The sequence below is a fragment of the Siniperca chuatsi genome, linkage group LG14 (genome assembly GCF_020085105.1).
Source record: "Siniperca chuatsi isolate FFG_IHB_CAS linkage group LG14, ASM2008510v1, whole genome shotgun sequence".
Classification (NCBI taxonomy): Eukaryota; Metazoa; Chordata; class Actinopteri; order Centrarchiformes; family Sinipercidae; genus Siniperca; species Siniperca chuatsi.
This window is the reverse complement of record NC_058055.1, coordinates 15,107,781-15,123,209: the sequence shown is the minus strand read 5'-3', so window position 1 is coordinate 15,123,209 and position 15,429 is coordinate 15,107,781. Positions and strand designations below refer to the sequence as shown.

General features: G+C 40.2%; 2 protein-coding genes across 8 annotated transcripts; both read left to right on the top strand.

Annotated features, from left to right (window-relative positions):
- Positions 1 to 4,392: 4,392 nt before the first annotated feature.
- ccna1 (cyclin A1) lies at positions 4,393 to 8,107 on the top strand. Of its 6 annotated transcripts, none has more exons than XR_006380754.1 (9): positions 4,393 to 4,661; positions 5,876 to 6,034; positions 6,143 to 6,362; positions 6,447 to 6,562; positions 6,698 to 6,924; positions 7,109 to 7,313; positions 7,438 to 7,551; positions 7,624 to 7,779; positions 7,886 to 8,107. XR_006380754.1 is itself a non-coding variant. In XM_044223315.1 (9 exons), the coding sequence occupies exons 1-9, from the start codon at positions 4,659 to 4,661 to the stop codon at positions 7,935 to 7,937; spliced, it is 1,173 nt and encodes a 390-aa protein (XP_044079250.1). In that variant the 5' UTR covers positions 4,393 to 4,658; the 3' UTR covers positions 7,938 to 8,107. The 6 variants fall into 6 exon arrangements, 5 of the variants coding, with proteins under 5 accessions (XP_044079250.1, XP_044079251.1, XP_044079248.1 ...); XM_044223315.1 differs by having other exon boundaries at positions 7,166 to 7,313; positions 7,646 to 7,779; XM_044223316.1 differs by having other exon boundaries at positions 7,718 to 7,779.
- A 229-nt stretch (positions 8,108 to 8,336) lies between these two features.
- Positions 8,337 to 15,292, top strand: sparta (spartin a). 2 transcript variants are annotated; one of them, XM_044223312.1, is made up of 8 exons: positions 8,337 to 8,569; positions 9,448 to 10,280; positions 11,918 to 12,112; positions 12,646 to 12,802; positions 13,066 to 13,260; positions 13,439 to 13,600; positions 13,719 to 13,809; positions 14,573 to 15,292. In XM_044223312.1, the coding sequence occupies exons 2-8, from the start codon at positions 9,474 to 9,476 to the stop codon at positions 14,829 to 14,831; spliced, it is 1,866 nt and encodes a 621-aa protein (XP_044079247.1). In that variant the 5' UTR covers positions 8,337 to 8,569; positions 9,448 to 9,473; the 3' UTR covers positions 14,832 to 15,292. The 2 variants fall into 2 exon arrangements, with proteins under 2 accessions (XP_044079247.1, XP_044079246.1); XM_044223311.1 differs by having other exon boundaries at positions 8,338 to 8,717.
- Positions 15,293 to 15,429: the final 137 nt, after the last annotated feature.

The window sequence follows — 15,429 nt, the reverse complement described above, 5'->3', positions numbered from 1 at the left end:
TCATTACAGTGATGGGCCTTTTAATGGAGTAGATTGGCATCAAATTTCCACATCATATTCCCCAACAAAAGGTCCTTTGATCTACATGAGGATCATTAAATAAAGCATTGTTATAGTACAAAGACTGGGTGAACAATTTGACCTCCAGACTGCAGACAATGAGAAATATGGATAGATAAATTGCCGGTTAGTTATTTTTAACGTGTGTGATCGCTACTCCTCATATTTGATGTAATTTGTTCCCTCTTCCACATATTAAATTATTTTGCCCTTTTCTTCACTCATGCCCCTGCAGTTTGGCACAGATGATTTGGCCTCGTTGCAGTTGTGTTAGTTGTCTCATGTTGTTTTGAAAACTTGGACATCAAAGTGTTGATTGCCAGCTCTCTTTTAGAGCCAATAAATGCTGCTAATTGGCCTTCAGCCTAACATGACCCATCGTTGTAGCAGTTTATATAACTGTAACAAAAGAACTGAAGAGTTTAAGACCTTTTCCATGGGGTGTTTGTGTTATTTTGTCTATCCTACACACACATACAGTACATAACAGATGGAGAAGAAGAGCGGACTACGGAGATATCAACGTACAATAGACTTCTCATGGGAACAGACAGTAGTTAAAGTGTAATCTGCCTGAGCTGCCAATAAAAGTTGCAATCAGCCGATTATGTAACTATTTTCTGATGGTTATGATGTTGTGTTCTCCCAAACTGTTTACTAACCTGGCTGGTTAATCACTCACTCTCTCCTTGATTAGTCATGTCAGGAGGTGAAGGTTTGCAGGTAAACAATACCTCTGCTGGCATCTAAATGTGCCATCAGTAACCAGATATCCCAAAACAGTGCCACTTATAATAATAATAATAATAATACTAATAAAACTTTATTTATATAGAACCTTTCATACAGGGGGTGTAGCTCAAAGTGCTTTACAATGAAGTGAAGAAACAAGAGGAGGTCAGGAGGAGCCTTGTAAACATGTAGAATCAATGCCAAAAGACACTGGGAGCCAGTGCAGGTTAGCTAAATAAATCTGACTTTGAGGATTTACGAGACTCATTTGACTGTGATTCTTAAATTTGGATTGAATCATGATCAGTTAATCAGCTTCTATTCCTGCAAAAGGTGATGGGAAAATGCCTGTTCAACATGGATAAACCTCAGCAGATTAGGTTGCCTTTTCATCTCTTTATCCTCCTGTTTCGTCTTTTCTGCTGTTTTTGAACTAACACTGAGAAAATGTTCTGTGCTCAGGGTGAGAGACAGTCTCCAACAGGGATAACACCAATGGATGAGGGTGCTGCTGAGAGATGTCCACCCTCAGCTGGGAGGATTCTCCTGGATGGCACAGTATTTTAGAGGTGATGCTCAAACCACTAGCCCATCTGGCCTAAGCCTGTCACCAGCAATACATCACGCTAATGAAATGGCAGCAGCCCAATGCTATCTGTCATAAGCAATCGACATCTGCTTAGGGACTGAGCGGAAATGAGGAAGTGGGATAAAAAGACAGAGAGACGTTGTGTCCCCTGAGCAGATGCCATGTTTGTGTTGTTGTGTGGAAGTATGAATGCGTGTGTGTGTGTGTGTTTGCTCAGTTCCTCCTCTCAGCACAATGTGAACAGATATCGATTCTATTATGAGAGGAGAAAATAGCCACAGCAGGCCACCTTATCTCCCATCTCTACTGGACCAAATAGGTGAGGATATTTCATTGGTTCTGCAGTAGAACAAAGTTCCAATGCATCTTATCTGTCAGAGAAACAATTACTCACTGTACCTTGTCTTTTTTCATCCTTCTTTTTTTTGGAATTTGTTTCTCCCAGCCTTTGGCACCTGGGGCTAATAGCATTGAAATCTATTTTTTTCTTTTTAGGAGGAGCAGAAATGGAATGCAATATTTATAAGCATGTTTTCATTAGTGTATAATGATCTGAAAATAAGAATTGTTGTGTTTTCATTACCTTAGAATAAGACGATTTTATCTACAGAGGGAGTGGGTCCCCTTCCACAGAGCTCGCCATGTTGCACCGCCACACTTCTACAGTAGCCCAGAACGGACAAACCAAACACTGGCCCTAGATAGGGCCATTCACATTTTTGCGAGTTTGTGGCCACCTTAGTTTCTCCTACATGCTTGGAAGGGGAGGGTGATGTGAGAGGTATTCAAATGGTTGCAAACTGCAATTTCACCACTAGATGCCAATAAATCCTACACACTGGAGTTTTAAGTGGCCTTTTGTAGTCTAAAGTTTTTTTTTAAAAGTTTATTTAGTTGTTATGGATTTTAATTTCGCATAGTTTTGAAGTTTTTGGAGATTACACTGCAGTTAAATTTTTTTTGTCTTTCACACACATTTACGCCTTTATTGCAGTTTATATTATTTAAATAACATTAAGTCTATTTTAATATGGAATTATACTCTCAGAATTGCATTATATTATTAGACTGTTGATGGAATTACCATTATCATTGCAACTTTAACTGAATTAAATTTTGTTTAATGGTAACAAAGTCATAGAACAAGTTGCCGATGTTTGAATAAGTGATATGATCTCGGAAAAAGATAATGCCGTCCCTCTGTTGTGGCATGACAGTAGTGTTTACATGCATCATGTTTGATGATTTGATTAGATTAACCTCAAAGTGGAAGTGCTATGTTTTAATCTGGCAAAAATGTTGGCAGTTGGCAAATCAACGTTTTATTCCTGTCAGCCAACACTTTTCTGGGGGTAACTTATATACTGCTTGACAATGAACTCTTTAGGGGAAAATGTGTCTCCTAATATAAGCGTATGATGTTTGATCAGGGAGATTTCCTCACTGATGGATTGAAACACTCAACAGTCAACATATCTGGGCATCTGATTTGAAGTGAAATATAATGTTCTGCTCAGAGGAGGAGAGTAGAACATTACACAATGATAAGCACACCAATGAAAAACATCAACAGCCTTCCATCAAAAATACAGCCGTCAGGAAAGTATAGGAGTGATGGTTGACTGAAGATTCAAGAAGCAGCCTTGTGACCAAAAGATTGCAAATTGGAATCCTTAATCCCCTGTTGCTCTACTGGAGCCACTCAGTAGCAGCAGCAGCATGACAGGACTGTGCTTAATGCTCCTGGGTCCTCCCAAGCTCCCATACCTGACTCTGTAGTTTGCCGCCTGAAATTCTTGCTCTGACTAAGATGTAATAATAATCATCATCATCATCATAACAATAATATTGATAATTTCAGACAACTTGGCATCTAAACTTCCACTTGGTTCGCAGGCAAAGAAAGATACTACTTTGAGTAAGAGTCACTTTGGTATTTTAATCAGCGGAATATTTCACTGCTTTGCACCATCTCCATCCCTGAGGAGTTTGAGTGAGCAAAGGCTGTGGTAATTTTTAAAATGAGATTTAACAGGGTCAGAATGTCATATGGTCAGTTATAAATCTATCCAAACTTATTCCTGTTATTTGACTTCTTGGGGTTGTAGCTACATGATTAGTTAGACCCTGCGTCTATTTGGTTACATAATCTGACTAGCCCTAAAATGTTTGACATAACAACATGTCAAATGTCTGCTTGATGTACTGCAGATGGAAACATCAGACAATTATTACTGAAGAGAAAGCCTGCCATCTGATGGACAATGTAGAACTTGCAGGTGCTCAGCAAGTTATTCTTCACTCAGACAAAACATGATGCTTTTTACATAGACTTGTTCCCCCCTTATTGTCCAATATGTATTTTTTTTTTATTGTCCTCAAATGTCTTGACTATTTTCCTTTTTTTAAATTTATTTAACTGTGTAAACCTGGTTTTTCCATGTAGTGTATATGTAGTTCCCCAAAAAACACTAAAATAAATTGATAAAGTTACATAAAGGTTACAATGCAGGGATGTCACAAAGTTAAAATAGCATATTCAGATAAGTATCTGATGCATTTCACTGCTCTTTTGTTTTTCAAATCCAAAATTTCTCAGTATGTGGACAGCTACTAAATAAGTTCTCTACATTATAAAAGCAGCATTCATTTCTGACATCAGTATTCAGAGAGGGCTTTATTGCAGGGGTAGCATATCTGTGCTTAATAGTGAACGTTTTATGTAAAACTTTATTTAATAACAATATCCAAATACTGTTTGTCTTCTGCCTAAGTGCAAACAGCGGAAAGTTAGAGTATCAATGTGACTACATACCATAGTCTGGGTCATCACATTATGCAGAGTTAAGAAAAATATCACTTGTAGCCTACTTGAGGTTGTCATGCAAAAGCAATGTAAAAACAGAGCCCTTATTAGTTTAAATAGGAAATTAATTCATTTTAATTCATTGTAGCTCAGTGAGGGATTCCTGACGCACGACGTCGTCGACTGTCAGCTGTTGCGTTCGGGCACGTGATTGGACAGAGAGCCGTTCGGAGGAAACAGCTGATTAGTTTACAAGGCAACCTGAAGAAAAGCCCCCCGCTGAAGCGACATCGGACATCCAGGAAGCTGCTTTAAGTCGCTTGAACACAGCGAGAGGTCGCTGTTTGTCTCCAAATAAGCGAGAAATAAGACATTTACTGATAATTACTCCGTTTAGATTGTCAGTGGAATGCGATGATTTTTCCACCTTCCTAACCTAACGTTAAACTGTTAACTACGCTGATCCTGATTATGGTGAGTTTGCTGTTAGGAACAGATGATAGCCTGTTTTATATCTGAAACCCACAGAAAACCACTGTTGGGCTGTGCTCTGTGATGAACACTGAAGTTTGCAGCCTTGTTTTTCCACGTCGTTGGTCTTAGCTTGTGTGTCTGTGACTTGATGGGCACTGATATATTCTGGTAACCATGGTAATTATGTTTCTGACACCTTCAGAATTTAGTATAGATTTGTCCACCCCATTTCGCACTTTACTGAAATTTATTACATGTTCACTGCTAAAAAAAATCTTTTTTTTTTTGCCATTGTGGGAACAGAGAACATTTCCCTGTACATGTTAGTAGAAGTCGACTCATTAGTTTTGTTTCTCTATTTTTTTAAGTCTGTTTTTGGTGCAGAACTTAAACTATTAATCAATGAATCGAAAATTTATTGCCAACTATTTTCATAATCGATTAATCATTTCAGTCATTTTCAAGCAGAATTGCCAAACATTCACTGGTCCCAGTGTGATGATTTGATACTATCTATTGTCATATACTGTACAGTGTTATAGTAAAGCTTGTCACCTTGGGCTCTGGGCAATGTATAATGGCATTTTTCACAATTTCTGACATTTTATAGACAAAATGGTGAATTATGAAAAATCAATCAATGATGAAAATAATTGTTAGTTGCGGCCTTATTTAGATGCTGTTCTGTGGTCAGGGCAGCCATAAACCAATATATCTGATATATACCCTGCTGCTGTGGTTTCCAGCTTTTTTGTCTTGTGACCCTTTAAGTAAAGCAATGTCTTCTTAATTGCTTATTACAGGGTGCATATATTTATGTGTTGCTATGAGTGATGTTTCTTGGTCAGATTGTTTAATTTGAATAGTTTTTAGAGGCCAGAAGAGCTAGAACAATCTAGTATTTTACAATAAAAAGCAAATATTTGAAAATATGAAAAAATTACATAATTTGTGTACCAGTGATTTTCCCCCCCATGTTTGCTATCATTTTGATTATCTTGGGACCCCTCAGATTTATCAGATTTATCTTGCAACCCCTTTCGGGGTCCTGACTCCATGTTGGGAACCACAGGCCCACTGACAACTGACGAATGCAATATAATATGGTACATCTTTCAGGTGTATACATAATGATTTATGTACCTCTACACCATGTTGGCCACCTTTTTTTAAAAAAAAAAAAAAGTTATCTTTCACCATATCCATGTTTAAAGATGAACTCCAGCACAAATGCCCATTGTGGCAGTCACACTAGCAAAGAGAATTTCCCACCTTCAAGCAAAATAGATGCACTGCATGTCCAGCGGGCCAAGCAGCGCACAGTGCTCGGCGTGTTGTCAGAAAATGAGCAGCGTGGTCGATCCCTCAGCCAGGTAAACGGCGGAGGCACAAATTTTGTGATTTTCAATTAAATTTCCCCTCTTAGAACATTCACATTTCAAGTTAATGTGGCAATCTTGTTGGCTCATTTTTCTCCACAGGGAAGCCAATTTTCCAAACACAGTTCGATCTCAGACAGCTCCCAGCTCACCTTCCTCAACTGTCCCTCCAGTTCCAGCTATGATGTGTATGTTGAAGAGGCTTGTGAAGTTGTTCTTGCGGCCTCTGGTCAAGAAGTGATCTCAGGCAGCTATTACCTAGATGCCGAAGCTGCTGCCCTGCAAAATGAAGGTTTGCGACTCCTGCTGGAGCTGAGTTCAAGTGAGTTTGGGAAATACAAAAACATCTACCACGTACGAAGGCTTTTTTCTCGTTCTTTACCCTACTGCTTGTTTACTCTTGTAGGTTCATGCCAGGATGCTTCTATGCAGTCTGAACAAGATGAATCCCTGATGTCAGAGCAGCTGCTGTGTGTTTCCGAGTATTCAGAGGACATTCACCGGCACTTGAGGGAGAGTGAAGTGCGAAATTATCTGAACTATGAGCAATGAATCATTTCTTTCGTATTACTGTGTGTGGGCAGCATTAAACGCATTGTAGTTATGAGGTTTTGCTCCTCTATTCACTGGAAAAACTGTTTTTGTTTCTAATGCCAGATGAGGTTCAGGCCAAGGCCAGGCTACTTAGAGAAACATCCAGAGATTACCAATGACATGCGGGTCATCCTGGTGGACTGGCTGGTGGAAGTTGTCCAGGAATACAAGCTTCGTTCGGAGACTCTGCACCTTGCTGTGAACTATTTGGACCGCTTTCTCTCCTGGACAGCATATGTGAAACGGGGCAAGCTGCAGCTGGTTGGCACAGCTGCATTGCTGATTGCTGCGTAAGCACATGTTTGTGTTTCTAAAGATTTGATACTTCTCCCATCCAGTCATTGATTTGATCATTGATCAAAAACTGTTTTGTGGTCGTGATAAGAATCCACCTCATGGAGTAGCACTGACTCTGACTGACTGATGATTGATGGCAATTTACAACCTGATGTCACCTGATCTGTCACCTTGTAGAAAATATGAGGAGATCTTCCCTCCTGAGCTGAATGAGTTTGTGTACATCACTGACAGCACCTACACTAAGAAGCAGTTGGTCCGGATGGAGCACGTTTTCCTAAGAGTGCTGGCTTTCAAGATGGCAGCCCCCACAATAAACCAGTTCCTTCGCCTCTTCATGTCCATCCACTCTGTCTGTGCCAACACAGAGAACCTTGCACTGGTGAGCAAAATCAAAGCCAAATGCCAGCCAGACTATAGGTTTATGCCCACTGCCTTTGAAGTTACAGTTTTCCATGTCCCTTGATCATATTTTGATTTGGTGATGTGTTTTTTTCTGCCTCTAGTATGTAGCAGAGTTAAGTCTGCTGGAAATTGATCCATTCCTACATTACACCCCATCTATAGTGGCAGCTGGAGCCTACTGCCTGGCCACCTACACTGTAAACAAATCTCTCTGGGTAAGTTTGTCCACATCGTTGTCCCTTTTTATGAGGATTTCTCAAGGAATAAGCCCAAATATGACTTTTTAGGCTCAATGTTTTCATATTTTAGCCCGATTCCTTATATGCCTTTACTGGTTATACCATGGCGGAAATTGTGCCCTGCATGGCTGATCTCCACCAGCTATACATCAGTGCAGAGAGTCGACCACAACAGGCCACCAGGGAAAAGTATAAGAGTTCAATGTAAGGCATAGTTTATGTTTTTTTAAAGATTTGTTTTTTTTTGAAAATATACATTGAGACAACTTTACAAACAACTTATGAAGGTCTTTTATCTCTCCATTTACAGGTATTGTCGTGTTTCATGGATCACTCCACCTGCTGTTCTGCCTTTCCTATGAATCACTGCTCCACCCTTCTTCTGAAGCTTCTGCCAGAACATAATTAGATTGAGGAAAAAAAACAAACACAGCTGATTCTACACACTCTACCCCTCTGGACACTTTATTACCTTGAGATTCTTTTCTTGTAGTATATATAAATACAATAAATTATTTAAAAATAAAACATACTTCATGACTGACAGAATTTTAATACTTGCAGATGTTCATGCAAAAGGTTTCAAAGCTGGTACATCATCAGTTGTAATATATACTTATATTGTTCAGAATGATGTTGTCTCCAAATCATGAATTACAGCATCTTCCATATCTTTTAGAGTGATTCTAAAATATGTTCAAGCTTTATGTATGAGCTTTATTTTTCACATTTCATGTCTCACTGTAATGCTACATGTAATGTCCCTGAGTGAATAGGTTATAGTTAATAGGACATCTAATTACTACACCTTTTAAAGTAAATGCGTTTTATTTATTTCAAATTCCTTCTAAATAATTTTTTACTTGACTGATTACTAGGTTTTAACGTGAAGCCTATGGATTTTATTTTGAAAGTGTTGGCCGGAAGCCATTTTTGTCACCTTGGTTGGTTTGACGCTCGTGTGTAGCTGCTGGGGGTGCGCCAGATTAAACCAGTGAGTGAAGGGAACACGTTGATAAGAGCAGACATTTCACATCTATGAAAGTACAGAAGAACTGTCGATAACTGATATAAGGACTCTGGAACCACGTATTTATTCTTAGCGTTTTGCTTTCCCGGGATATTAAAGTTTGGCTGTCAAGGTAAACCAGATTTAAATTGGAACTTTGTCGTTTGTTGCCCAATGGTCAGGCAGTGATGTTTGAAAAGGTACCAGTCATTTGCTGTTCGATACATTTGATACTGAGATGAAGAATAAAAGTGTAAACTCTGGTATTTTAAATGTAAATCTCATGTCTAGAGAGGACTTCTTAGAAAGCTTACATACAGGCTTGTTGTTCAGGTAAAACCTGATGTGTTCGCTAGCTCAGGCTATTAATAACCTTTTGTAGCCGAAAGCAACAATTACATTACAGAGATTTTTCACATTAACTCCTTTACCCTGCCGTAATGCGTTCAGAGTACTATGTCAGTAAGGAATGCCACCAACTTCTCTTTTCGTTTCCTTTTCACACCTGGTTTATCTCGGTGACAGGTACACACTCTCCCCTCTGTCTCACTGATCCCTTCATCCTTCACTCATGTTTTATTTTAAATTTTATAATCCCAACTCTCTCCCGTCCAACTAACTGAAGTATTCATTTTCAAAACTTTTAAGCCTAAAAACAAACTGTAGTCCACTAATAACTCAATATTTAATATTGGTGTGTTGTAGAAAAAACAACCGACCAATGACTACTATCAGTTATCTACATATTTTTTTAGGATTACTATAAAATACTGTAAAAACCTTGAAACTGCAGATGCAACTTTTGTCTCACTTTGGAGATAGCACTCTTGATTTCCTCTCTGCCTCTGTTCTGTCCTGTCTAGTCTCTGGATCCCATCTACTCCTCAGTATGGCTGAGCCTGCTGAGCTGCTGCTCATCAAGGACCAGTATGAGTTGGCGTTTCATTCTCTGAGCCGTGGGCTGGCTGCGGAAGAGGCTGGGAAGAGAGGGGAGGCCCTGCTGTATTACAGGAAAGGTCGACAGCACCTTACCCAAGGAATGGAGGTTCCCACTGGGGGGGAGAGGCAGCGGGGAGCGGCCTGGGACACGGCCAGGCAGCTTCAGCAGAGGATGAGGGACACTCTGAGAACTGTCAACACCCACCTCTCTGACCTGGAGATCTCTCAGCTGACAACAGGATGCCAGAGAGGCCGCCTGTTGGCGGATCTTTCTCCCAATCTTTATCCAGACCTGGCACCAAACACTCAGCCTCCCCAAAGCTCCCTCCACCATCTATACCCCTCCATACTTGCTACCGCCCAGAACACAACCCCAAATCCAAAAACACCCCCTGTCAGCCCTCTTTCCCCTGCTGCTCCGCACACACTCACGCTCCCTGCAGCGGCTCCAGGAACTATAGCCATGGCTAACCCAGGGGACCAGCCTCCAGCATACACACCACAGCCAACAGTCGGCCACCGCAGTCTAGCTTATGGTCTTGCTGGAGGCGGACTCCGGTCAGGAAAGCAGACTGGTGAAGCGGCAGCAGGAGGAGATGGAAACGAGCTGCTTTTCATCCCCGCTGGGGTGCAGATGTTTTTTGTGGAAGCAAATGGGCAGGTCAGCTCCCTGTCTTATCCAGGCTACCTTCGCATCATAGCATTTGACAGTCAGCACAAGGATTCCACTGCTGGAAGACCCTCAGCATTTCTACATGTAAGTATACAGTATGTTATAATAAGTATCAGCATTTTCCTTGGCTGTGTGTCCTATAGGTATGTAGGTGTGAACAGCAAACTACGCTGGTGTTGTCTTGGTCCTCATACATGTATCCCGTGTCCACTTTGAGTTTGACAACACATGCACATCTTATGATAAAACTGAAAGCTTTAAAAGTTGACTTGGATGTAGCATTTTTCTTCTGACCTGTACTTATTTGTACTGAATTTGTTCACTGATTAAGGACATTATAATTAGTGTTGCAACTAATGAGTATTTTCAGAAACGATTAATCTGATGATTTTCTTAATGTATCGATTAGTTGTTTGGTCTATAAAACCTCAGAGAATGGTCAAAAACACCTGTCACAATCTCCTAGAGCCCAAGGTGATGTCCTCAAATATTGACCAACAGTCCAAAGCACAAAGATATTGAGTTTACAATGATATAAAACAGTGAAAAACAGAAAATCCTCACATTTGATGAACAAGAACGATAAATCAATTATCAAAATATTTTCAGTCAATCTACTAATCGATTTAATTGACTAATTATTTCAGCTCTACATGTAGCTACAATGTCATGATTGTCTTTACACTCTAACTGTAGAAGATGAGATTGGTTGGCCAGATGCTAAACTAACAGTGTTTGTTTGAGTGATGTGAAACTTAATATATTTGTGGCTTAAATTGATAACATTGAGCTGGCCCATTGCAAATCTGAATCTGAAATAGATCTCAGTTGCTTAGTCTCCATCAGTTTTAGCATGCTAATAGAATAGAACTATTGGAATTCTGACTGTGTGTGTGTCCTATTCATGTGAAGCCTTCTGACAACCTGCTACTTCTGTGTGATGGTTTTTGTATTGAGTCAATATAAAACTTATAAAACAACAATAATGTATTCTGGCACCTCTACAAAGCACGTATTATGCCACACTGTGTACTGCAGTGCAACCCATGACTGTTTCCCTCCAGACCAGGCTGGCGGGCTGCTCTCCTGTATTCTGGTCCTGCTTTGTTTCCCAGCAACACAATGGTCCCATTAACAGATGACTCTGCGCTTCTGTTGTGCTGCTGGTCAGTGTCCTGCGCCCTCACAGGGGTCATTCTGTCAGGTGGCATACCAGTGGCACGACGCAGCAGCAAGTCTGTATCTGTATTATGTCCGTGTGGATGACTGACATAAGTCCTGATGGGGCTAAAATCCTGTAATGTGTCTTTGAGAGGGGAAAACATTGGGTCCAAAGGCTTTCTGGGAAATGACAATGCATTTTCCTGCCTTAAAAGAGGCTGACTTAACCCTTTGGGCCTCACAAGAAACCATCTGTTACTTAATTTAGGAAAATAGCATTGGACATGGTTTTCATTTCACATCTTATGAATTGCCCCTTGGAGAAACAAATAAGGACTCAACAGAAGCCGTCATGTCCTGCTTTTCTGTCTAATTTCAAAGAGCTGAGGTTATTGCAAAGAACCGTGCATGTGAAGTGTATATCACTAGTTTTAATTGAAACCAACTACAACCGGTTATCAGTTAAAATGAATGCAACCTCTTGTAATGATGGTACATGGTTGACCTAGAGGCCTTCATCATTCCCAACCTTCTTATTTTTGTGTCTTTGTGTTTTCAAGGTGTGTGACTGGCTGTACCCACTGACAACAGACACTCCAGTGCTATTGGCTACCTCTGGGATCTTCATGTTCCCTGACTCCTTGGCAGAGACGCCTGGGTCCTACGTGGGCATAGTGTTGTCCTCCGAACTGCCTGCGGCTGACCGAGAGATGTTTAAGGACCTCCTATTGCAGCTCACTGAACTCAGGGTCCAGGTGAGTCTTTACTGTGTGGAGCAAATGTACAGATGGGTATGCATGTGGGTGGAGTCAATGCTTTGGAACAATATGTTTATGGTGTTTGTCTGTGTTTGGAGAGAAAAGGAGGGTTTTGGGTGGCGGTGTTGAAATTAAACAATAGTTGATAATTGTACACCTTCTTGTAGAATCCAGTGTCTCATAGGGTAAAAATCTGTTGCTATTGTTTTAAAATAATCTTTCTTCTTTTGCTGTCTAAACAAAAACATCCATGCTGCTGTTTTGTTGAAACTTTAAACTCATTTTGTGATGTGATCAACACTAAATGCACTGGTGCTTTTAGACATACAATACATGTCACTTTTCTTGCTTGACACTTTAGGAGGAACAAAATAGCTGTTATGTTGTGGGTAAAACATTCTTAGCCAGCCGAGTCATGACTCACAGGAATGTACGTTACCTGTTCGGGTGTATGCACATTTTAACAGCATCTTACTTTGTGTCCTTTCATGATAACTGTTTAGCATATGACTTAATGGATTCCCTAACAGGGTCCAGAGGGGGCAGAGTCAGAGGTCTTCGACCTGAGTGAGAAAATCCCCCTTGGTCCCCAGACAGAGCAAACAGGACTGACTGTGCCAACAGAGGAGAAGGAAAAACCACCACTTCCTGGATGGAGTGAGAAGATGGCACAAGGAATCTTGTCAGGTGTGTTTGTAAATGTGAATCCTAATAAACTACACAGTGTTGTACACAGACGGTATATACAGTAGATGTTCATCTGTCTACAAAAATGACCACTAGAGGGCATTGTTTGTCATTGCATCTATCTCTTCTGAAAAGGATTGAGTTCTCCAAGGAAGATTTTGTCCAACCCGTTTCTTAATTTGCCTGTAGTAGATATTTTGACAACACAACAATCAATGATATCGCCAGTGTACGTTTATCATCCAACATATTTCTGTCTTTAGGCGCTACAAAGTTGAGTCAAGAGTTTGTAAAAGGAGCAGAGGCTACTAGTAGGGCCATTTATAAAGGAGCAGCCAAGATCCGGGACCACATCACGCCTGAGGAAACTCCTTCAGAGGTCAGCCCCCGTGTCACCAAAGGTCTGCAGGTGGCTAGACAGGCCACTGGGGGTGCTGTGCGAGTCAGCCAGTTCTTGGGTAAGGACCAATATATGAAGGACTAAAAATCCTCCCACACAGGGTATAATCATTCATAAAAACAATACAAGGCCACATGGCTGAAGAAATTTTTTTTTCTTTAGTCTTCTGTACTGTAGAGTAATAGGGCTATATACCTATATGTATGCTTCTACTGTATAATTTTGTATATTTACAGTTAATGGAGTGAGTACAGTGGCAGGACACGTGGCAGAAAAGGTGGCGCCCCATGTGAAGAAACATGGTGTTAAGCTGGTCCCAGAGTCTATGAAGAAGAGCAAAGATGGCTGTGCTTCTAACTTCGATGGAGCCAAGTTTGTGGCAGTCAGCAGTGTACAAGGTAGGTACCAGTATAATGGAAGTTACACTATCACTTATATATATCCTTGTACATTGTCCTACACTGTTGTCATATCATTAGCTCTATCTAACAAAATTTTAATTTACATTGAAATCAGGTTTCTCTACTATTTGGTCGAGTCTGGAGACCGGAGCAAAGCTTGTTGGCAAAAGTGTTACAACAGAGACTGTCATGATTGTGAAGCACAAGTAAGTTCTGACATTTCCCATTTCCGCTTCTCTATTTAGCAATTTTCTGATCTTTAATAGACTATAGTAGATCTTGTTTCCAGCCTGTTTCTGAATCTGTTTGGTCACTTTAAACAACAGCACTACTATGTTGCTTTCTTCTTGGTGCGTTGGGAAACTGATCTACTTTCACGCCTACTTCTTTTCAGATTTAGGGGCTTAGGGAATCTAATAAACATGCCCAGAAACATATGACTGCACGGGGGAGTAAAGGCAAAGACTTGTGAACTAACAACTGACCCTGCTCAACCCTTTCATGTACACTCTTTCATTAACCCAGATCAAGTCAGAAAATAAGCCTCAATAAGACATGTTCGAAATCTAACGCAACAGCTAACACAGAATTGTCTCTGACTTTCTTTGATTCACTTATATCTGGACATATAAAGTATGTGTTTTGGGTTCTTTTTTGACTTGATGTAGTTTAAGATTCTGTCGTGTGTGTGTCTTTCTGGGTCTGTCTACAGGTATGTTAACTGCAGCTAAATGTCTGCTTGTGTTGGGTGGTGCTGCTCTTGCTGTTCATACTATCTGTAGCTCCTTTTTCCGGTTTGTTACTAATAAAACTGCTATAAAGTGAAATATGACTGTTTTTCTGTGTTGATGTGAATGACAACAGTACCAATATCACATTGCTCCAGCATTTCAATTCTGTACACATCCTCATTTATTTTCTTACACCAAACCACTCTTCCCTAACTCCACCACATTATTTGTGGTGAAGGTATGGTGACGATGCAGGCCAAGCCACAGACACGGCTCTCAAGTCAGTGGTCAATGTTGGTGTGACTGCCTGCAACATTGACAATCTAGGCATCAAAGCCTTCCTGAAGACTGCAGGCAAGCAGACAGCCAAGAACATGGTCAAAAACCCGGATGGACAGCCAGCAGAAACTGAGGGCCAGGAGGCGCAGAAACAAGAACATCAAGCAAAGACAAATGGGAAGGAAGTGCAGAAGGAGGTGGAAGAGTTGAAAAAATAGGACGTTAATGCTTTGCTTGAAGGTTTCTGTCAGTTTGACGGATCAACTCCTCATTTGCATATTCGTACAAGGAAATAGGGCACTTATTTCTGGAGTAGATATTTAGTTGTATTATTTCTGAATGTAAAACAAGGAGCCAAAAATATGGGCCTAAGGCAAATTGCAATTTTATTAAATACTATTTTCTAATACTATTATACTAAATTCTCTCTTGGTCAAGGTTGGCTACACTGTTTTGTGTTATATGATTGTAAATTTGTGGTAGTATTTTAGCCATGTCATTATATGTTTATATGTATATATTTTGTGGATGTTTTGTAAGTGACAAAACATTCAGTATCTATAGGCCTACCAGTAAACGGTAGACTTATAGATTGACCACCTGTATGTTGAGATCTGTATGAAAGTGGCCATAATAATGTAAAGGACCCAAATGTACATAAAAAACAAACTGCACATTTTAACTATTAGATATTATTAGATTTTTTTTCATATGGGATGTTTCTCGAAAGGTGTTGTTATAGAGGAGCAAAAACAAAACAAAAATATATATGCAAAATCTGCTTTTTTTTTTTTTTTGCTTCCACACAGACACACG

Excerpts from the sequence above, each read along its gene's own strand:
- ccna1 (XM_044223313.1), top strand. Across the intron at positions 7,552-7,645 it reads CTGTAAACAAATCTCTCTGG|CCCGATTCCTTATATGCCTT; the intron begins GTAAGTTTGTCC and ends TTCATATTTTAG. Across the intron at positions 7,780-7,885 it reads GAAAAGTATAAGAGTTCAAT|GTATTGTCGTGTTTCATGGA; the intron begins GTAAGGCATAGT and ends CTCCATTTACAG.
- sparta (XM_044223312.1), top strand. The coding sequence starts at position 9,474 with ATGGCTGAGCCTGCTGAGCTGCTGCTCATCAAGGACCAGTATGAGTTG. Across the intron at positions 13,601-13,718 it reads GGCAGTCAGCAGTGTACAAG|GTTTCTCTACTATTTGGTCG; the intron begins GTAGGTACCAGT and ends CATTGAAATCAG. Across the intron at positions 13,810-14,572 it reads GTCATGATTGTGAAGCACAA|GTATGGTGACGATGCAGGCC; the intron begins GTAAGTTCTGAC and ends TTTGTGGTGAAG.